At 47.6% G+C, this 22,930-nt stretch overlaps 1 protein-coding gene across 3 annotated transcripts in view; it reads left to right on the top strand.

The window, feature by feature from the left end:
- The window catches only part of CPVL (carboxypeptidase vitellogenic like), an 81,149-nt gene extending 58,673 nt beyond the window's left edge, over positions 1 to 22,476 (top strand). For all 3 annotated transcript variants that reach the window (XM_087821429.1, XM_087821428.1, XM_087821430.1), the window contains 2 exons: positions 5,456 to 5,638; positions 22,221 to 22,476. In XM_087821429.1, coding sequence (XP_087677555.1) covers positions 5,456 to 5,638; positions 22,221 to 22,325 — 288 coding nt within the window. In that variant the 3' untranslated portion in view covers positions 22,326 to 22,476. The remainder of the gene's footprint in view (positions 1 to 5,455; positions 5,639 to 22,220) is intronic.
- Positions 22,477 to 22,930: the final 454 nt, after the last annotated feature.

Raw genomic sequence — 22,930 nt, 5'->3', positions numbered from 1 at the left:
ACCTGTTCAATGCATTCTTATTGGGTAGTGACTTAGGCAGGAGGCCGTGTGGAAGAGAGGTTAGAAGCATACACTCTGGACTTAGGCAGATCTGAACTTGAGTCTCTGTCACCAGTTGGCTCACCTTCCTGCACCTCTGTCTCCTTGTATCTAAAAAATCATGACACCTGCCTTCTGGGGGTGTTGTGAAGTCATCATGAATGTAAAATGGTTGGCACAGTTCCTGTAACATAATTAGGATAAAAGAGTTCGGTTATCACTCAAAATATCCTTTCTGAAGCTATTCTTTTACCATACTTTTCTAGCATTTAAGTGTAGGAAAATTCCTTGTGATTTTGGATGCCATGCTTCAAAACTAAAAATCCCTTTAAAAGAGTAACTTGTGAATGTATAGCTCTGACTACCAGGAAAGTACTTCTGAGGTGCTGTTCCCAATGCGTGCAAAAGTCATAGTGAAAGGTGTGTTATTTCAGGAGTTTGAATACACAGAGTTCAGGTTTACCCTGGCTGGGTTCCCTCCTACTATAGGCCTTTGTCTGAAAGAGCGAGCGTGGCAGCCAAGTATTTAACACAAAAAGGCCCTCCACACACTCTGAAGGTCTATTTTAGAAGTGCTCTGTTGTGTCGGGTCATTGTCAAATGATCACTGTGCTTAAGAAAGAAGAGGACCTCACACTGGCTGAACTCCTGGTCTGTGTCAGCCACTGTCCCAGGAGCCGTGCGCACGTTTTCATGGTCTCATTCATCCTCACTGCAGTGAGGTGTATGTCTTGCCATATTTGTGTCCAGAGAAGGGAACTGAAGCCCGGGGAGGTTAAGCCACAGGTCCAGGGGTCCCCAGTGACTGCATGCTGGCGCCTGTGTGTGCCAGTCTGGTGGCCCATGAGTTTGGATTTCATGCTCTTAGCAACGGAAACAATTCTGGTTACTTGAAGTGTGGAAGGAATTGATCAGAAGACTTGATGGGCTACAGAATTCACGGGACAGGTGAAGAACTGGCGTGAGGAACGACAGGGACCAGGGAAAAATCTGGGCGGATTCAGCAGGGGACCCCCGCTTAGGTCACATGCTCCTCCCTGGCGCAGAAGAGGCAGGACCCTGTGGTTGACGGGCTCCACTAGGGCTGCATCCTTGGAGGGATGGGGGGTCCAGTCACCAGGAGAAGGAAGGGTGGACCTGGGCAAGCCACAACAGCAGACAGTCACTCGGCAGCGTTACAGTGCACCGTTAAGAAGAGCCACTGACTGTGCCCTGTAAGTGTGAATATGTTTTATGGGGTGCCAGGCGCTCTGCAGGGCTGCGGGTGGACTGGCTGCTAAGGGAGCCTCCCTTGCTAGGAGCTGATGCTGTTCCACAGCTGCTTCATCCAGGCCACTCCCTGCAGCAGAAGTGAGGCATCTGTCACCAGCGGGGCAGGGCCCTGGCACACACCCTTGTCCATAGAGCCAAGTGAGAAATGACTGAGCCGTGTCACCAGACTCGGACGAACAGACTGAGATGGTTTCTGAGCTGGAAATGTGAGCTAGGTCGTACTCAACCGGCCCCCCGTTTCCAGAGGCACTGAACATGGAGCCGTGGGGAGTCAGCAGATGCCTGTGGGTTTGAGGGAACTTAGCCCCTTTCCTAAGGAGTTGCAGGTGGAGTTTGGGAGTTGGGATCTGAGATGTATCCTGGCACCTCCTGTGTCACAGTTTCCTACGTGGAGGTGAGCCCTGGAACCATTCGCATCCCGACCTCGAGAAGCAGTGTGAGAGTAAAGCTGTGTGTACACAAAAGCCCTTCAGAAAGCAAAGAACACGATAAAAATGCTTTTCTCATCTCTGCCTTTTGACACACACACAAAAAGATGCTTGTAACTCAAATGACCTAGTCTCTTGTAAATGCTTGGATTCTGAAATGAGATTTTAGGATCCACTATGAACAAACTAAAGTTATGCTTTTAACCAAGTTGTCATGAGAAATTAAGAACTGGTAGTATCTGAATTTGCACAAATTATTCTGCGATAAAATCCATCTTTTGTCAAATGGAGGTGCCTAACCTCTTAGTGTTACTGTTTTGTTTTATTGTGTGTTTTTTTATTATTATTATAAAAGCATCCTAACCACATTTACAAAAGATCCTAGAAAAAAGTTAAAGTTAAAACAAATCACCACGCTTAGACTACCTTAACTGCTTGCATTTTGACATTTCATTTTCCCAAGTTGGAAGCATCTTTTTATAGTAATTATAGAGCACAAACAGTGGAATCATAGTTCACTGATTTTTTAATAAGAAGTATTTCCATGTCTTCGCATAACCATCAGTTTCAACGAGGTAACCAGTCAGACCTCTAAGTACTAATAGAAAAGAAAATTCTCCAAAAGGCAGCCCCACAGCTGACCAGAGAGGAAAGTGAGTTCCCGTGTTTCGGATGCTGCCTGGGAAACCAGCTCCGACCAGCCCTGTCCCCCCTCCTTGTTTTGTTAGACTCACTAATGTAGCTCAAAGCTGCATTCATTTCTGTCTCCACTCTTTCTTTAGATCCTGTTGCTTAAAATACCAGCAAGCCTCCGGGGGAGGTTTGCCCCTGACTGTCCCAGTTTTAGCCTGAAAGTCCTGCATCCTGGGAAACTCCTCGGTCCAGGACAAACAGGGACAGCTGGTCACCCTACAAGGAAGAAATGAAACAAATGTGTGCGAGCAGATTCTACGTAATTGGCCAACCCAACAGGGCTTATTTTCTTGTCCTTGAACTTCTCCGACTGTCAGGATGTGGGTCGCCCACGGGTGCCGGTGGGCTTCAGGACCACCCACCCATGCACTGCACCCACCTGGCTTCTCCGCTCACTCTCACTGCCTCCTAGGATATCTTGCCCACCCACCCAGCCCCAGAGGCAACTGGGATATTCCTGTGAGGTCTGACGAGAGTAAATGTGACATTTAGATAAAAAGAAAAGCTCAGGAATTCTTATGTTTAAGGCTGGGAGCCTTAAAGCCCAGCCCTGCAATCACTTCTCTTGACCATTCATCTGATTTTTTTTTTTTTGGTTGCATTTGACTTATGTGCCCTTTAGAAGTTAAAAATGTTTTCCTTGCTTTGCAAAGGAAGGATTTCCATCTGCCCCGCAATGTGGGCCTTCCACACATCACATGCACAAAATTACGCAGCCCAGCCCTTCCCTGTCGCATTCCAGGGAGTCGGTGCTCTGGTTTATGATGAGTCTGGAGGAACCGGGGACACGGCTCAGGGATGGGAGTCATTTCAATTCAGTCCAACAGACATGCACTCTAATGCTGTACCCCTAAGCCTGTTTTTGCTGTCCTCTGTGGGTTTTCATCCCTTAAAGTTGATATCGATGGAATGAAATCCCTTAAATTGATTTCAAAATATACTGATGATAGTAAGTAGCTACGGGAGACACTCAGGCACAAGCTTCTTTTAGTGGCCAGGGAGGGGAAAACGCCAGAGACACTGGCGCATCCCCTAGTTAATCAGCATCTTTTCCTTGAGCTCTAGGGGAGGAATTGCTTTATAGACGATTATCTTTGTTAATCAGCTATAATGAGGCCTTCCTAGCATGGTGAAGCATTTAAGCCTTGTTTGCTGGTACAGATCACATATAATTGTTTCCATACTGTTGGCAAAACAGCTGTAGGAGTTTTGCAGGGGCCAGAAGTACTCAAGGCCTTTGAGGAAAGGTCTTTGTATAAACAATGCAAATTTTTATTGCTATGGGGGAGGTGAGTTTTTTCAACCGACCGGGATTTTCCCCTTTGGGTTTCTGCTGAGGAGAGTGGAGGTGGTGATGGCCACTAAAGGACATGAAAGACCCGTGTTCTCGCAGCAGAGGCCCGGGGCTCTTTCATCTTTGGCCGCCCCCTGGCCCATGCTGCTTGAGGATTTGGAGTGTGTCAAAGTCCTGGGCTTTTTAATTATGCGTAAGCCTTTTAAGAAGCCCAGACCAGGAAGGCAGAGGTGGAAACACATGCAGTGAAACATTTTATGTCCAGTTTGCAGATTCAACTGAAGGTCTTCTTCTCTTGAGCCAAACCAGAGCTTCCAAACAGATCAAAGGTAGCAGGGCGTTGAGGAAACCTCCTTGCCAGGGACAGAGGGACAACACTTTATGAGAATCCATATTGTGTTTGTTGCAGAAAAATAGCCTAAGAAGAGTAGAAACCAAGGAGAAAATTACTGAAATTTCCACCCTCTAAATTAATTGATTGTATTCATTTTTTTAAGTGTTTCATTCCATATATGTGAATATATACACCTATTTCATCCATTCATAATTGTGATATATATCTGACTTTTGACTTTCATACTTAGCATGTATGTGATAAGCATCTTTCACGTTGCTTTGTGGTCCAGTCAAACATTTTAAATGGTTTTGCTTTATCCCATAGAATTTCCATCCCGCAGTTCATTTAATCACTTACTAATTATGGAACCTTCAGATTGTGTTCAAGTTTTTCATTACATAAGACTAATGAATACAGTTATACAATTTTTTTTTTTCCATTTCTATGGGCTTATTTTCATAAAATACATTTCAAAAATTGGGATTCCTGGGACAAGTCTCAGTATTTAAAGTCTTCGTGGTAAGAGTGGACGGCTGCCTTCTGGAAGAGGCGCGCCTGTTACGCTGCCCAGGAGTCCACAGCTCATCAGCACTGGGAATTATCTGAATTCTTTTCAAGCAAATTGAAAATTGTTTGGGAAGAAAAAGATAAGAGTTGCCTCAGAGTTGTTTCTATTAGAATATCCATCAAAGTGGCCAAAAAAACAACAACATTGAATTCTGGGAAGGAGGGACATTTCTCAGGGGTGACAAATGGCTGTCTTATTTAGGAAGAGGCCCTGGAAGCTGCATGGCAGACACAGTTGCCTCCAACAAGTGACGCATCTGAGGCACCTGCGCCTGTCTGTCTGCCCCAAAGCGTTGTAGTTGCCCCTGTAAAGTCAGTGTGGGAGACGGGAGAGTGCGGGTTAGCAACCCCCCGAGAAGGCCCAGCCGGCCAGCTGCTGCAGAGCCTGAAAGCCAAGCTAATGAAATGCAGGCTTCATGACAATCCTGGGCTGGCGGTGGCCTCATTTCCCCTAAAATGTTGTAACTGCAGCCCTCCTCTTGAACGTAGCCGTGCATCCGAGAGAGTAATATCACCGAGCAATACAGAGCCGGCACTTGTGCAGCCGAGAGAGGCCTTGATGTAGGTCCTATGGAGACTCGAACTTTGGGGACAATGCCCTGTTGAGACAAGGCCCGAGGTGACTCCCGGTGGTTGGTGTGTGTGGTCGTCTGGATGTAAATGAGCCCACCGCCCCGGGACTGGCCCCCCGAGCACCGCATCAGAGAGGCCCGCGGTCCCCCTTCCCTCCCGTGGTCGCCCGTGCCCGTGGGCGCCCTTTCCGTGCCCAGGCAGGCCCCGGCTTCCCTCCCTGAGTCCCGCCTTTGCCCGCTCTGTGTCACGTAGGTGCTCCTCTACAACGGCCAGCTGGACATCATCGTGGCGGCCGCCCTGACCGAGCGCTCCCTGCTGGCCATGGACTGGAAGGGGTCCCAGGAATACAGGAAGGCCAAAAGGAAGGTCTGGAAGATCTTCAAGTCCGACAGCGAAGTGGCTGGGTACGTGCGCCAAGTGGGCGACTTCACTCAGGTAGGAAAGCGCTTCGGGGCCTGCGGGTTGTGGGGCTGGGGTCTCAGATTGAAAGCAAAGCCTGAACACCCGTCGGGCGCAGCTGGCCTCACGCAGAGGCCCAGGCCTGCCAAGGTGCGGCTGCCTCAGTCGCCCTTTCCGCCAGGGAAGACGGGTGTGAGTTTGTATTGCAGCAGAGACCAAAGCGTAGGTATTGTTCAACAATCACAAGGACGGTACCCAGCCAACGAGGTGACTCACTAATGGGAGAATTAGTCCATTTGGGAACCAGATGGAGCTGGACCAAACTCCGTGAGGAAGGGTCAATGTAATCTCCTTTGGCAAAAAGCTCATCACACTTGTGTATCACACATAGAGCCCAGGACAAAAATCTCTCTATCTGATGTCCTAGTGTGACCTTGACTTTAGGGGTCAGACATTGCCCCTGGCCAAGCCTGCACACTGTGCCTTCGGTTTGCAGGTCTGAGCTCCTGAGATGAACAGGGCTTCTCCAGGGATTACCCCAAGATTACACGGTCACCTCCAGAAAGCTTTTGGAGAAATTAAGACAATCCCTTGGTAAGCTTTTGCTTAGTTAGTCAAGAGAAGAAAAGTCAAGTCTTTTGTACTTGATTTTTATTTCCCTCAATTTTTTATTTGAGGCAACATTGGGACCTCAGTTCTGTCTCTCCGGGTATTTGGAATTACAGCTTCTAAATGCTTGAATTTTCCGTTAGGCAAACCCATGCTCCAAACAGAAATTAATCAGAGGCATACTTCCTTGAAAATACTTTGCTCTGAGATAATAAATGAGAGTTCACAAAGAATTTCATAAGGGTTCCTGGGTTATGATATGGGTTACTCATGTTAGAAGAAATCATAGGTCAAGTAAAATTATGGGTGTTCTCATGTAGGAAGGGTGGCTTTGCCTCCCCCACCCCAGTTGCTGTAACCATTAAATAACATGTAAGAATGGTAAAAGTCAAGATCAGGGCAAATGATTGAAAATCAGCTCGTAGGGGAAAGTTGTAATATTAATATTTAGGCCATTAAGGGCAGACTTGAATGCAGAGCAGCCGGGGAGCAATGGACATGTCACTTGTCCCCATCTGCTCACTGCTTTCCAAGGAGGGTGGCTTCGGGCACGCTCGGTGTGTCCTCCAGATCCTTTCTCGGCTACCTCCCCACTTGTTTATTTGTGTCCCCAGCCCAGCCTGTGGGCGCTGCAGTGGCTGGCACTGCACACGGGTCCTGACAGCTCTGTGCACAGGGCATCAGCTTGGGTGACCAGATTGTGGCCGCATGTGCCACCGAGGTGGGAAAAGGGGTTGGCTGCCACTCAGAACCTGTGCAAATATCACAGAACACCCGCTGACCCTTCTCATGGACGCAGAGCACACCGAGAGCTGCAACGGCAACTCCTCTGGCTGCCAAAACCGGGCAACCAAAGGAGCAAGGCCCACGTGTGTTTGATAGGGAGGCTTTCCCCACGTGGCAAGGGATCCGTGTGTCATGTAGGTGATTTAAAAACGTTGGCAGAGCTCCTGGCCCTACCGCTCAGCGGAGGGTGGGGGCGAGTGGAGATGAGGCGGAATGGAGGAGGGAGAGCGCCCGGTGTTCACAGAGGCATTCTCTGTGAGCCCCGAACTGACGCACCGTCCAAATGTCGAGTGGCCGACAGTGAAAACAACGGACCTCGGCCATGGACTTGCATTCCTGCCCGAGACACACAACACAGAAGCACGCGTGTCTGCCAGAGATAAAACTGCCCCTGCCAGGCTCCGCAGCTCTTAATTTAAAATCAAAACCGTAGTGGACTTGTCTTTGGATGGTTCCTTAAAATGCCCACTTAAAGGAATGAGAGCTCTACGCGGGGAGCACTGGGGGCTTGGGGGAGGAGCAGGCGTCCCCACGGATTCCCGTCAAGCGACACCGGAGGCCCCTGCAGCCAGCCCTCGGCATCAGGCGCAGGGCGAAGGTTGCTCGTCACCCCTTGCAGGACCTGGCCTAGAGCGAGCAAGTCTTTGGCAGCTGTGCCCTTCTAAGACTTGGACACGGCCTTATGTCATCTGGGGCAGTGGCCTTTTCTGAGCCTCAGTTTCTTCATCTGTACAATGACAGGTTTGGACTGAGTTATCTCCAAGATATCGTCTAAGAAATACCTGAAATATTTACTTTTCACTAATGCCCAGAGGGGCCTTTTAGCAAGAAATATGGAATAGCATAGAGATACACACACACACATATATATTTCTCTCTATTACTATTGACTCTGGTGCGTGTGTGTATGTGTGTATATGTATATAAGTATACATGTATATGTGTATGTGTGTGTGTATATGTGCGTATGTATATAAGTGCATGTGTGTATATTGAGATAGAGGTTGACTTAATCCTGTTATAGTGCAGGCCAGAGGTCTGATCCTCTCTCTCTCTAGCTGGTGACAACCCATGGCCATCACGGTCAAGGCCACCTTTCTGCTCCTTTTGGGGTCTTTCTCTGTCCTTCCCTGAGAGTCAGAGTTGCTGTCATGAGCTCTTTCAGTGCTGTCATGGCTTTCGAAGTGCAGGACATTTTATTCTTGCATCACTGAGTCATCGCCTTCACCCCCAGGAACTTTTCACTCCACATTTGAAAATATAAAACTGTAATCCGAATACTGGCAACACTGATGACCTTCTGTAAGAACATTTTTCTAGAACAAATTTTATTAAGCTGAATTTTTCTGACAAAAGCATTGAAACCAGTATAGATTTTTCTATCTTTCTTTTACTGAAAATATTTTTTTTGAAATTATTTTCCATATAAACATTTAAAGAAAAGTCCCTGGTCAGTTTTCGTTCTTACCAAATCTTACTAGAGATAGCTTCTCATATTATGACTTTAGCATAATATCCAGCAAATCTGTTTTTCCTGATGGTAGTTTAAGTCATTATCTTTTGTTTGTTTGTTTTCATGATCAATAGCAATTCAGGTTTTTCAGTGATTTCTGGATGGGTTATCTCAGCTAGGTAACATTTTACAGCTAGAACAAATTTTAGATCTAATTTTCCAGATGGGGAAAGTGAAGCCCAGAGGTTAAGTGACTGCCCGAAGTCTCCTACCCATGTCGTGTCGGAGCTAAGATGCCAGGCCCTTGGGCCTGTGGTCTGCCACACGCCTTTTCATCCGCCGGGTTGTGGAATTCTGGCAGCTCCCCTGTAAATTATGTGATTGAATTTATCAATTCATAAATGAGGAAACCGAAGTTTTACCTAAGAAACTTGCTTAAGTTTCAAGTAGTAGTTGTGTCTGAGATTTGACCACCCAAACCAACCTTTCCCATGCACCACAGGGCCTTTTCACCTGAGAGGGCAGCCGAGTGGGAAGGGATGGGAGGCTCAGGTTGGCCAGAACCAGGCCACGCGTCTGCCCTTGGGGTGTGTGTGAGGTGGTGCTGGTGACAAAGGTGGGGTGGAGTGTGGGTGGTGCACAGCCTTTGGTGGCACATGCAATCCTCAGGGAGTCATTTGTCCCCTAAAAAGAGGGGCGCATTCACGGAGAATGGACAAAGCCTGGTGTGCAGACAGAGGGCAGAGCTCCGGCTTCCTAACTGTGCTTTTCTAAAACTAGCATTATCTTTATTGTGTTCCTTTGACGACACACAACTAAAACACGGAGAAAAGAATAGCCACAGTGCCTTGAGTGGAAGGATTTGAGTGTTTCCACGGATAATCCACAGGGAGCTAGCCGCCTGCCTTCCTCGAACTTCCTGCTGACGATTCATTTTTTAATAATTTTAAACAGCTTTGGGAGCGTTAGGAACTATTTCTGAGGGAAATCACAGTTCCAGGAAGGTCTTCAGCAAGTTCTTGATTGCACTGGCAAGATCAGGGTGAGCAAAGAGCAATAAATGTGACTGCTTGAGAGGGAGTGAGCATTTAAGACACTATGTAATGGAGGAAAGTAACTGCCAGACAGATTTGAAACAATGATTACCAAATGCAGCTAATTCCCTGGGAAAATGTTCTGGCTCTGTTACAGAAACTGTTCGACAGAATATTCATCTCTCTCCCAGCCCTGTTCCCTTCCACAAAGGGGGAGGTCCCCATTCATGGGTTCTTTGTCTCCGTCTTCTAGAACTAGGGAAAATCCTTCTGTTCATTTATGGGACTCAGACTGTGGCCCGGAAACCAGAACATAGCAATCAAACCACACCCCACATCCTCAAAATGAAAACCTCTTAGACCTCATGGCGGGTTCTCCAGAAGCAGGCATTGAGACTAAATTTGGGATACAAGATGTTTATTAGAAATTGGCACCTTTGAAAGGAAGGGGTTGGAGATCCAGCTGTGACACAGGCCTAATAAACCTTGGCCAGCCTTGCAGGGAGCTCCAGAGAGAGTAGTTTCCATCAGTGTTCCACATCCGGCCAAAACGACCAGGCCTTTCTAAACCCACCTCGCTCAGTCACTAAATGTGGGCATCATCTTAGGAAACACTGCTCTGTGCAGACCCTGAAGGAGCTGGACAGCTGGAGGCTTCCTGCTGACTGGACTCCCAGCAGCTGGGCAGCAAGTGCACCCATGAAGGGGGATCTGATGGTGGATGTCTCTGTCTGTCACCTTGGCCACCCAGATAATGTAGTTGCAAGCTCTCAGGAGCCGGGGGGCTTGCCTAAGACCACATGGAATATTGGCCTTCCTTTGTTTGTATTATGTAAGCTTTTGCCTACACTCTCAGTGTAATTTTGTCTTCTAGCAGCATTAGAAAGATGAATCCAGCCTTGCTTTTCAATTCATGTTGAGATTCCAAGAGAGGAAACAACCGATCTTCCAAGAAGAAGAATAGAGCATTGTCGGCAAATCTTTTTTTCCACTTGCTTATTCTGGAATAAGAAATCACACCAAAATGTAGTGGCTTAAATACAATAATTTATTCTTTGTCACAATGATGCGGGTGGAATGGGCTCAGCTGGGTGGTTCTTCTGATTCAGATGATGCGGGCTGAGGTCACACATGCAACTGCATTCAGCTGAGAGTTTGGCTGAAGCTGGGACATCCAAGGTGGTCTCCTCTCCAGATGGCCTCTAACCAGGCAGTGTCCTGGCCTGGCTTTCACAGCATGAAGCTGGTTCCCCTAATTGAGAAGCAAAGATGACAGTCCTTTTAAGGCCAGGGTTCCAAAGTCCCAGAATGTTATTTCCATTGCATTCTCTGGGTCAAAGAAAACCACAGAGCAAAGCCAGATTCATCTCGATGGGCAGAATTCGGCAAAGAATTTGGGACCATTTTTTATCTACTACATTAACTAAATCAGCACGACTTGACCCTGACTAATGTAATTCCCAGGCCCTGTCTCCAGATATTCTGACTTTATTGATCTGGGGTAGGACCTGAGCATCAGTATTTAAGTGTCTTAGGGAATTCTAATGTGTCGCCAGTTTGGGGGAACCCTGAACTGTGATGCCTTTTGTCCCTCTATTGGTACTAAAATGGCCTTCATCTTGCAGGAGCCCTGTGTGGCTTATATTTCGATAAACTACCATTCTGATGCCTCAAGTGTTTTCTACACCCCGACCTATTTTACTTACTTCCAGGCCAGCCAGAAACCTGAGAATATAGTTATACTCTTAACAAACCAGTCATTGAGCTGAAGCATCACATTTAGCAAAGTGTCCCCTAGTCCACAGTGTCTGCTGATGTGGCTCTGGTTCCCTGAAATCTTCAGCCAAAACTTGACGCTACATTTTAGATCTCAGTCCCTGCCATGCATTGTAGGCTTACAAGTGGCCTTTGTCCTCTCAAAACACCGATAGACCGTGGGTAATTTAGACTCTAATTCATTCAAAACATTGGCTTCTTTTTCCCAGCCAAGTTTTTGCCCTGTACTGAAACGACGTGGTCCTCGGGTACAAAGTCTTTAGGTAGCAGTGTGTCTTTGTTACTTTCCAACAAAGAAACCATTAGATCAAGGAGGGCCTACTGTAAGCACCACCCTGAGGGGTTCTCAGCGGAGACTGACTGGTCCACCAGTCACGGTGGACTTGTTTCTGGATATTAGGTCCTTACCTGTTGTTTGTGGATGTTAATTATTGAGCAAATGCTATGATGGATGAATGGATACAGCTAATGCCACGTCAAAGCAGGAATGCACATGCATTGATTTGGACTGAAGCTGTATCAGGAATAAACTTAGCACTTCCATGAGGCGATCGTTGGGTTATTTAAGAAGGGTTCTTCACCTGGGTGTCGGGCCTGCCTGTGGTTAGGATTCAAGGGGTCAGTGAACTTAGAAGGGGGAAAAAAATTGCAGCTTTATTTTTACTAAGCGCTAACCAAAACAGCATTTCCTTCCATTATGAATTAAGAAATTTAGCATTTCCTGCCATTATGAGTGGCGGCCACAAACCACGGCGGCATTGGCAGTGTCTTTGACTTTGTCACCAATAGAAAGCAGACATATTTTCGTATCAAATGCATACGCTGTTGCAGATACCTTGAAACAACATTTATGGCCATCAGTGCTTTAAAATTACAGTAGTTGTCAGGCCCACTGGTTGCTCTTATTGAATGTGTTCATATAGAAGTACGTGTCCTACTGTATCACAAATTTGTTTTTTACTCTATTGATAACTTCAATGTATGGCTTCATGTGGGATCTCTTTTATTTCTATATTTTGTTGTTATGTTATATTGTATATTATATTTTAAAACATTATTCCGAGAGTGTCCCTAGGTTGCCCTGGACAACAGCCATAAGAGTCCATGGCTATTGTCTAGTGCAACCTAGGGACACTCCCAGAATAAGACCAAGACAAAAAAGACCAAGAGCCCATGTGTTAAGAGTATTTGAACTGTTAAAAATAATTTTCAGACCCTTCACAACCCCAACCACAGGCCACCTTTGGTGACTCCAGATGGAGAAGTTCTAAGCTTAACTATCAAGTAGAGGGATTTTATTTCTAGTTTATTTCCTGGGCAATTCTAACTACTTCTGTCACCGCAGCCCAGTGACCTTGTCGTAGAGGGATTAAGGGACTGGATACTACGTTAGACCTGGATTCGCTTCCTGGTCCACCACTCACTAGGCATGTGTCCTTGGGCAAGTCCCTGACGCTCGCCGGGAGATTCCTCGCCTGTGAAGCGGGGTAATATTAATACCCACCTCTCTCAGGGCAGGATTCATGATTAGGATTAATTGAAATAATGCTTATACATCGCTGCCCCCTGGTAAGCATGTCATATTGATTCTTCCTGCCTTTATTGACTTGTCCTAACCTTACTCTGTTTTCACAGGGCAAGAAGCACTTCCCAGTGTAAGAGGGTCCTTAATAGATACTATGTGTTAAAGGCTCAAATGGTGAAATGGGCCAAATGTTGTTTATGGGAAGGGCCTGGAACTACTGTAACTGTATCCAGTTTCAGCTTCTCTGTAGTGAGGGGACTGTCTTGGTGAGAGGAGGAAGGAACAGGGGGCTGGGGGTGTCCCACATTTTGCTCCACGGCAGGCTAATGATGGAAATCAAAGCGGCGACACGGAGGAACGAGATGTTGCTAAAGCAGTGAGTCCCCTCTCCGAGAACAGTAATCGGAACCATCCCTGTTGACAGTAAACGAAGCACCCAGCCTTTTTGGTTTTGTTTTTCCGTGTGTACTTAGCGTCTAACATATGGAAACGGAGAAGAAGGGGACTATGGGAGTTTAGATTTAGAGAGTGAAAAACAACCCAGAAAAAAACCTCAAATATTTGGCAACTTGCTCTTCTGACGTCCAGCACGGAGATGTGCATGTTTGTTTTTGTTCCTAATATTTATTTTTTGATGCAGCAACCGGAGTCCCAAGGTTTAGATCCTGGCACCAGCTAGCTCTGTCTCCTTAGAGCTGCTTTGCAGAGGGGGACTCCCCATTTTTGCCTTTGTTTCCATTCAGTTGCTTCTCTGTACCCTCCCCACTTACTGTTTTTAGACAAATGGCCCATCTCCTCATCTCTCTGTTGGGCAGAAGAAAACAGCACAGCAGAGAGCATGTTAAATTTCTTAAAGATTTATAGTTTTGTGAGTTTGCTGGCATCAGTGGGTGGTTTTTCTTTTCTTAAACTAAAAATTGAATAACATCCAGAGAATATGTATAATACGTGTGTAAGATACAACAAGCGGTGATAAATGAACTTACCGGCCCTTACACCTACCGACGGGTTTAAGAAATGCAGCATTACTGTGAGCTCGCCCTCCCCAATCCCATTCTCTTATTTTGTTTTCATAACCCTTTTCCCCTTTTTGAAAATTAATAGTTTCACTATAGATAAACATCTCTGTAAACAATATTTTACTTTTCAGGTTTAATTTTAGAGAAAGGGATCACTGTGTATGTAACAGTAACACACTTTTGCTACTCAGCGTTCTGTGAGATCCATCCACGTTGATATGTTCAGTTGTGCTCTTTCCTTTTTCGTGGCTGCGTAGTATTCCATTGCATGATTATGTTATCTGCCCACTCTGTTGCTACTGGACATTTGGGTTTCCACTTTTTTGCTGCTACAAATATTGCTGCTACGAGCACTCTTGCACGTCTCCTTGTGCCTGTGTGTGTAAGAGTTTCTCTAAAAATAATGCCTAGAGGTGGAATTGGTGAGCTCACAGGATTTGAGCATCTTATCTTCATGAGAGAATGCCAGACTGTTCCCCACATTGATGCGCTCTTGCCAGTGATGTGTAGGAATCCTGGTCATTCCACTGCATCACCCCCTCGTGGCCTCGTCTCTAGTCATCCTTCCCCTGGGCTTGTTGAGTTGAAGGGGGGTTAACGTCTTTTCCCGTGTCTGACACTCATGGTTGGCCTTCTTCGTCTCTTGCTGTCTTTTCTGTCTTCATCTCTGGCTACCATCAGATTGAAAGACCAGCATCCACGCACAATGAAAGGGTGGGGTGAGCATGTCATGCATCGTTGTTGGAGCTGCTTTGGTTTTGCAGATGCATTTTTCTCTCAGGATGTCCTGTGCTGAGGTTGGCTACCTAACTATCCAGCTCAAAAAAACCCCAAAAAACAGAAATGTATTCCTTGGACATCTTTTTTATTTGTTTGTTTGTTTTTTTGTTAATCCTTGCCTGAGGATATTTTTTCCATTGATTTTTAGAGAGAGTGGAAGGGAAGGGGGAAGAAAGAGAGAGAGAAACATCGATGTGAGAGAGACACATCGATTGGTTGCTTCTCACCCCCCCCCCCCAACCAGGGCCGGTGATCGAACCTGCAATCAGGTATGTGACCTTGACCGGGAATTGAACCCACAGCCCCCGGTGCGCAGGCCAGGCTCTAACCACTGAGCATGCCGGCCAGGGCTCCTTCGGCGTCGTTTTACGTCCACTCACCCGCAGTGGCTCAGTCTAAGAAGCAACAGAGTAAAAGAGGCAGATTTCAACTTCTGTGGCGGATTTGCAGGCAAGCCCGGGGCCATCTGGGAGAAGACTCTGAGTGTTTTCCCAACAAGTCCCCTCCCTTCCATCACTTTCCCACAAAACAACAAGGAAGGGAAGCTGTTTAGCAGCCGTTTTGCTGCAAGTCTTACCAGAAAATTAAGAAAAATTGTAATTGGCAAATATTACTCCCTCAGTTCCTTAGCTAGCGTTTCTCACATCTGCTTTCTAGCATCTCCTTCTCTGCCCTGACTTGATTCATTTCCTGCTGCTTGCGACAGAAACCACGGAGAATTACTTCAAGAGAAAAACACTGATTTTATACAAACCAATAAAAAAAAGTGCAGCATTTTAGGGACACCAGGAAAAACCATGGCTACCCCGCCTTATGAATTCTAGAGTAAAACAGTTTCTCCCTGTGGTGGTTGAAGGAAAGGCCCAAGTTCTAAAAGCTGCTGTTCACGAACACTCCAAATATGTTTTAAGTTGTTTAAATTTCTTGCCTTTTACAAGAGCCTCCTTAGCTGGTCTTAACTAGTCTCCCTCTCCTCCAACCTACCCTCCTCTCTGCACTTTTTCCCAAACGCAAGTCTGGTCGTGTTTTTCCTTTGTTTGACCCTCCCCCTGACTCTGCTCCCTGCAGAACGGAGCCCAGACTCTTTCCTAGAACAGCCGAGATGTTGGATCCGGCCTCCGCTCCTTCCCCAACCTGAACTCTCACTGTCCCTTTTTCTCAATGAGAAGACAAAACACCTTATAATTTTCCAAACACACACCCTGCTGTTTTGCGGGCCAGCAGCTTGCAGGGGGGACGCTCTCCCTAACCCTCGCGAGGCCCTTCCGCCCCTGACCCCCGGGGAAACCTCCACTTGCCCCTGGAAGCTAAGCTCCAGCATCACCTGCAGGAAGCCTCCTCCCAGAAGCCTCCCTGCATCTCTCTGCACCACCCCGCCCGTTGCATGGACCACACTGGGGTTTCCTTTAACTCGTTAGCCGCCTTCCTCCCCTGTGTGACGCTGAGCCCCTGAGGACAGGAAGAACGTATGATTTCTGTTTTTCGCAAACCCCTTAGCACAGGTCCTGGCACTCCGTAAATGCCCGGCAGATTAGAATTAAAATCAAGCCGGCCCCTGCCTCATGCCTACGCCCTTCTCGCGCGCGTGTGTGTGTGTGTGTGTGTGTGTGTGTGTGTGTGTGTGTGTGTGTGAATGCTGCAGTTCTCAAGGGACTCTATTGTCGCTCGCCAGTCGTACACGCCACAGCGTCTTCTAGGAAACAGGCTAGACATGCGGAGATAATGAATAGTTGACAACAATTCCCTCCAAGCTAAAGGATGCATCACTTATGTCAGCTCAAGACTATTTCCTTTCTGTGTCACATAAGAGGAGCAAGGGGGAATATTTGGGGAAAGCAGTTTAGGGAAGGGGGTGTAAAAGTTTCATTACCTCGGGGGCCGACTCCAGTGTCATCTTTTTAAAAATTGAATTCTTGGTAGTTGGGTTATTTCCCTTTTCTCAAAAGAGGACGCAGCTTGCTTCCTGAAAACAAAGGAAATAATAAACAATAGCAAATCCCAATTTTACTCTGTTTGCCAAGAGTCCTCTCAACTTATGTGTTTCTTTTTCATTAGAGAGGGCTTATTAGCACTAAGAGAATGCTTCTAAATTAAGCTGCCCAGATATGCACTTAGCTAATACTCGGGGAGCTAATTTATTGTATTATTTAAAATATATAAATTGGATAGCAGATCTATTTACTGAGGTGTGACCGCTGGGCAGTGATGCATACTTTTCTCTTAGCTGTTGAGTGGTTTTTAATAACCTACTGAAATTTAACAGAGAACCATTTCATTATGGGAAGTGAATAAATACTAAGAAGTTTAGCATCTACCGTATTACCCACACAAAGGAGGATGGGTTTGAAAAATTAATACTATTTGAAGAACAAAGAGGGAATTGGGTTTGCTTTTTAAACAGTAACCTCTTTTGTTGTTTAATTGCAAGTGTAACCAGATTCACAAACTTGCTTGTGGGAATGTTAAATAGAGCCAACAAGTTAACAAGGTAGAGAGGGTGGAGTGGGGTGGAGGAATGGGCAGTGGGAGGAAAGGAAATAAAGTTACATTAAGATTGTCACATTGTCACCTGGGCTGAGGGCCCTGTTTCGCTTTGCACCCGTCTTTGCTTTAGTAGCAAAAACTGCGCACCTTGTTTTCTTTAAAGAAATGGCATCCGAAATTCCTGGAACCTGGGGACGTTTGCAGGTCCGGGTCCCCTTAGGCTGTGGGTCAGGAACACAGTTAAATCTAGAGACCCTGTCTGGCCCGGCGTCCCAAACAGACCAGCTCGGGAGTGTCCCAAGGGCTCTGACACCACCAGAAGGTTCCCGTGAATGTGGTTGGTGTGCCTTGAAGCGATGATCGCCAGTTATACTAGAACTAAGCGGGGATGCAGGGCCGGACGCAGGCGACATCACCTTCTTGTCTTCCTGCAGATGTTTGCAGCCCTCCCCTCCGATTTCCCGAGCCAAGGTTTCAGAGTCGCTTCGAACCTTATAAAATGGACCCATTTGGGGGGATGTTTCTTCAATTTATTTTGAGAAAGAGAAAGCCTGCAGCGGGGAGGGGGCGTGTGGTTTAGGGGGTGCTCTCTCTCAAGCTTTGTATCTAATTGGTCACTAATGTCGCTGCTTCCGCCCCAGCAGCCCCCACTTCCTTGCCCTTCTCGTTGCCTGTCCTACGAGCCTACATCTTTGTCACCTGAACAGCTGGGCCCCCCGCCTGCCCCGGTACCGTTCCCTTTCAGATCAGCCCCTCAGCACATGGTAAGTCGTCCTCCCCGAGTGCAGACCTGAGCATGTCACTGTCCCGACCGCACATAACCCTCTAGGACGTATCCAGACCAGGCAAACCCGCAGAGACAGAAAGCAGGTCAGTGGGTGCCAGGCAGGGGCAGGGAGAGGGCAGTGGGGAGTGATGGCCCCTGGGGATGGGGCTTCCTCTGAAATGATGAAAACACCCTGCATCTAGGTAGTGTGATGGTTGCACAGCATCGAATGCACCGAATGCTACTGGACTGTTCACTGTAAAATGGTTAGAACGATCATTTTACGTTTTGTGTATTTTAACACATGCAGATCCTGCAGGATAAGGTCCACACATCTCAGCATGTCACTTGAGGTTTACCTTGTTTACCCTTCCTGTGTTTTCCCTCTATACCTTCATAAATGGAACCATTTGCAGGTTAAGGCACAGGCACGTGCCATGAATCCCATGCCCCGCGGCTCGTGCACGCACAGAGTCCTCTGTCTGCAATGCTTCCCTCCCCCCACCCACCCTCCACGATCTGTCCAGTGATCTGTCCTCCAAGAGCCCCGTGCAGTCCCCCGACACCCCCGCATACACACACCCCTAGGAATTCCCCCTACATTGTATTTTTCCCTCTAAAGAGGCACGACTGGGAAGCCTTTACTGCCAGGACCGTGTTTCCAGTTCCAGGCAGAACTGTACAATTCTCTAAAACACAGAGTGAATCGAGGCTTTGACGTGTTTTATGGGGCCCTTTTAAAATTCATGACACGTTCGTGACCCCCAGAACATCTGGAACACTTGAGTCCATCGGCTTCGGCCTAGTGTGGAAACAGCGCAGAGACAGCCTCTGGTGATGAGGCCATTTCTGCCCAGGGAGCCTTGAGACGAATCGTGTCGCATTTGAATAGGTAATCACAGCCCTGTCACAGCCTGCTGCACACCTTGAGAACTGCGGAGTGGCCTGCGGCCTTGACTTGGGAGCGGGAGCGGTGTGGCTGTAAACAGCAGAGGGGTTTGTTTTGCAGCTCTCGTAGATCTGTGAGGTTAACATCAGCAAAATGCTGTCCGTGAATCGGCTGGGGAATATCCTTTGAGAATTTGTGGCAAGTGAAAAAGACTTTGTTCCCAAATGAGCTTTCCTTTCCCATCTTAATAACACCAATTTTTTTTGGTTAATCTTCACCCGAGGGTGTATTTTTTTCCATTGCTTTTTCAGAGAGAGTGGAAGGGGGAGAGAGAGAAACATCCATGTGAGAGAGACACATCGATTGGTTGCCTCCAGCACACGCCCCATGCGGGGCCGGGGATCGAACCTGCAACCCAGGTACGTGCCCTTGCCCCTGCCCTTGAACCTGGGACCCTTCAGTGCCTGGGCCAACCTTCTAACCACTGAGCCACGCCGGCCAGGGCAACACCATTTTTGATGGCATTTGTCATTACATATGGCAGCTGACAATGGACCAGGGCCAGGCAGGTCACAGAGAATCAGAATTATAACACCCAGCCGTGTCGTCTCTTCTTGATCACGTGATTATCATGGATATAGAAGGCAGGCGTGTGTGTGCGTGTGTGTGTGTGTAAAATCCAGGAAAGCAGACGATCAGGAAGAAATCCACTAAGGTGAGGTCATGAGTAGGAGTTCAACACATTTCTTTTTTTTTTTTTTTTTTTTTTAAATATATCTTTATTGATTTCAGAGAGAGGAAAGGAGAGGGAGAGAGAGAGACAGAAACATCAAGGATGAGAGAGTCATTGATCGAGCCCGCAACCCGGGCATGTGCCCTGACCGGGAATCAAACCCCGATCGCCTGGATCCTAGGCCGACGCTCAACCGCTGAGCCATGCCCAGCCGGGCTAAACACATTTCTATTTGTAGTCTCCCTCCAAGTCAACCGAGAGTTGCCGGATTTGCCGCAGGATAGAAAAAGTTCTAATCAGGAGTCCTCAGTCGTGCCTGGACCACAGCATCAGCATTACCCTGGAAGTGTTAGAGATGCAAATTCTTGGGCCCCCCCAGCCCTTCAGAACTGGCGTCTATGGGCAGGCCCAGCCGTCCATTTAGCCAGCTCAGGTAGTTTTATGCATGTTCAAGTTGTAAACAATTTCCTTAAATCAAGATTTTCGATGTAATGTAGGAACAGAGTATTCAAGGGTAGTTGATAGAAGCACATTGATGTTGGATTTTGAATAAGGGTCATTGTCAGAAGACTAAAGACAATGACTAGTATTTCTTGAGTGTCACCCCAGGCCGAGCATCCTGCTGAGTGTCCTCGGACATGATTTCATTAATTTCTCCTGCAAGTCTCAACTGCGCCCAGTGGTAATTCTTTCCCTGTCGTGTAAAGAAACTGAGGCTGAGAGAGGTTCAGGTACGTGCCCAAGGTCACACAGCTTGCGTGCCTGGAGCCCTGCTCCTGTGCTCTGACCCCCCCCACCCCCCCACCCCGAGCCCAGGCCCCAACACTCTGTGCGGCCCCCCCGCTGGCTGCCGGCTGGCCCTGGAGGCAGCGTGACCTTAGCTCTCAGGTATTCAGTTTACTGCTGCTCTGGACCATGGCCGCCAAACTCATTTCCAGTCGAAGCAGCTGGGTTTTGTCACAAACATGACTTCGTGAAGTGTCCTCCGCTGAGCTGAGGTTGCATAAAAATCACTCATCCGATTCCTGCCAAGGCCAGAGATTTGGAGGGGAGTTTACAGGAAGAGGGTGCTACCCCGGGAGAGTGGGGGCAGCGAACGTTTTCCTCCAGAGTCATCTGCAGGGGCTCTTGTCACACGTCTGCCTGTTACTTCCAGCCTGTGACAAAGAGTGCGACATGCTGACTTCCACGGAGAGTGACACGAGGCAGGTGTTTCCGACCTCGTAGGAGGAGTAGGTCCAGTGTCACATCTGCAGGGTGGTCCCCTTCCCTCCCCTCCCTCGGGGGCTGCTGAGAGGTGGGTGCGGTGTTCTGTGACTAAGCCCTGAAGCGCGGTCCAAGAGTAAGGATTCTTCTACGAATACAATGATGTGACTTAAAACACTGGTGTTTGCGTCAGAAGCCAGGGTCCTAGCTAATTCTCTCACTTACAGTTGTGTGACTTGGACAGGCCACCTAAGAGCCCCAAAGAGCTCAGCCACCTCTGCCCGACGTGAATGCGCTCTCGGCATTTGTCCGCGCACAGCCTGGCCAGCTGAGCTGCAAAGTAAATTCATCTAAATGGCGTCGATCCCTCTCACCTCACAGCGAGGTTGCCTGTGAGGTGGTGGGTGTTGGGGGACAAGGTTAATATAATAAACGCCTCAGTTCCCTTCACCTGGGGCAGGTAAAACGAGCCCAGCCTCTCAGGAAGGCCCTCGTCAAAGTGATTTTTAATTGCTGGTTGCGATTCAGCAGCTAGAAGTTACTGCCTGTGATCCTTGTGCTGGGTGTGTTCACTCCGTTCATCTGCTACGAACCCATCTGCTCTCCACGTGCCACAGAGCACCACAGGCCGCGGCGGTCTCGCCTGCGTGTCACCTCCCAGCACTCAGCGTCCGTCCTTTCCCTTTGGAATTGAATCACGAAGGCCACCCCTTGTCTTCTACTTGGGACACGTGCTAATGCTAGAGGCTTGGTCAGTGGAGAGATAGGTCCCCTTTTTGTCAGTGGGGAGCCCAGCACAAGGGTGGACCCCTCGTAGGTCCATGCGTGGGTCTGAACTCACCTCACCTAGGCGTTTGGGGGGTGTTTATACATCCCGAGAGGGGCCACAGAGCTCCACTGTTATCCAAACTTGGCGAGTCTGTGCTTAAAACTGTGCATTAATTCCGCATACCATTTGGGGGAAAGTGTACTGATCTATTTGACTTTGAAACGCGTCAGAAAATACGATGGAACAATACACAAGCCGTGGGACCCCCGTGCGAGGAGGCGAGTCAGGCGGGCGTTAGTGAGAGAACCTGAATGGTGCGCATACGAAAATCTTTCAGATTTGCTCTACGTTTGAAAACTTCTCATAATCAAATGTTGGGGGGAAAGAGTGTTCTAACTCTATGCTGCTCAAAAAATGGCCTTTTACAATTTCAGGCGGCAGGCATTTTTCGCTTGTTGTTGGTTTCGTTTTTTGCATAATCGCAGTATCCGCTTTGTCAACGGGTAAAGGCCGAGCTGGAAGGCGCAGCGCAGGGTGAGGGCCAGGGGCCCAGGTCACCGCAGGGTGGAACTGGGTGAACTCCTCCACCCGGGTGCAGGCGGAGTGACCGGGGTGGTCTCCCCACGACAGGCCTGACCGGGTGAGAATTGCATCACAGCCTGGGGAGCGGACAGCTCACTCCCAAGAAGGAAAAGACAGGGAGGGATTTTTCCAGTTTTATGCAAGTTAATGATGAACGCAACTTTGTGTGAAATTTCAATTTTTTGTTTTTTATTTTTCTTCTCTAAGGTCATTGTTCGAGGCGGAGGACATATTTTGCCCTACGACCAGCCCCTGCGATCCTTTGACATGATAAATCGATTCATTTTTGAAAGAGGGTGGGATCCTTACTGATGGATAAGCTCCTTTTTCTCAAAGAGAACGAACACCAAGGGTTTGGATCTTTGGAAGGAAAGATTTCAGAACGGAAGATGTCATGCAAATAAGAAAGCTACCTTTTCCTATCGGCAGAACTGTTTCTCATCAATAAAAGTTACCCTTGAAATGACAAGTGAGGTTCTGTTCTGGGGGGTTGGGGGAGAGGGTTCATTACAAAGTTAACTTTAAGAAAACGGGTGCCTGAGGGAGAATTACATCTTTTAGCTTTCAAAAGATGGAATGAGTGGATTCTGAGACACCGGCTCAGATAGACATGGATCAGTGGGATGTGGGGCCCTGAATGGGAACCTTAAATTCCTCCTGAGAGTATGTATGGCCAGAGCTGTAACCACGTCTTGCTCTATAAATAATAGCGTTTTCTGAGATCATCCGTATGCAGGTGTTTGGTAAATATTTTTGGGTAATTTTCTGAGATCATCCATATGCAGGTGTTTGGTAAATATTTTTGGATAAGGATAGCTGAAGTATCACCCCAGAGGAATGGTGATGTTATAACAACGGTGGGGAATGTAGAAAGTCTTCACACGAAAGGGAGCTTGGAATGCTTTGAAATAGAAATC

Source organism: Miniopterus natalensis, chromosome 10 (assembly GCF_054644295.1).
Source record: "Miniopterus natalensis isolate mMinNat1 chromosome 10, mMinNat1.hap1, whole genome shotgun sequence".
NCBI classification, from domain to species: domain Eukaryota; kingdom Metazoa; phylum Chordata; class Mammalia; order Chiroptera; family Miniopteridae; genus Miniopterus; species Miniopterus natalensis.
This window is presented reverse-complemented; position numbering and strand designations above follow the sequence as displayed.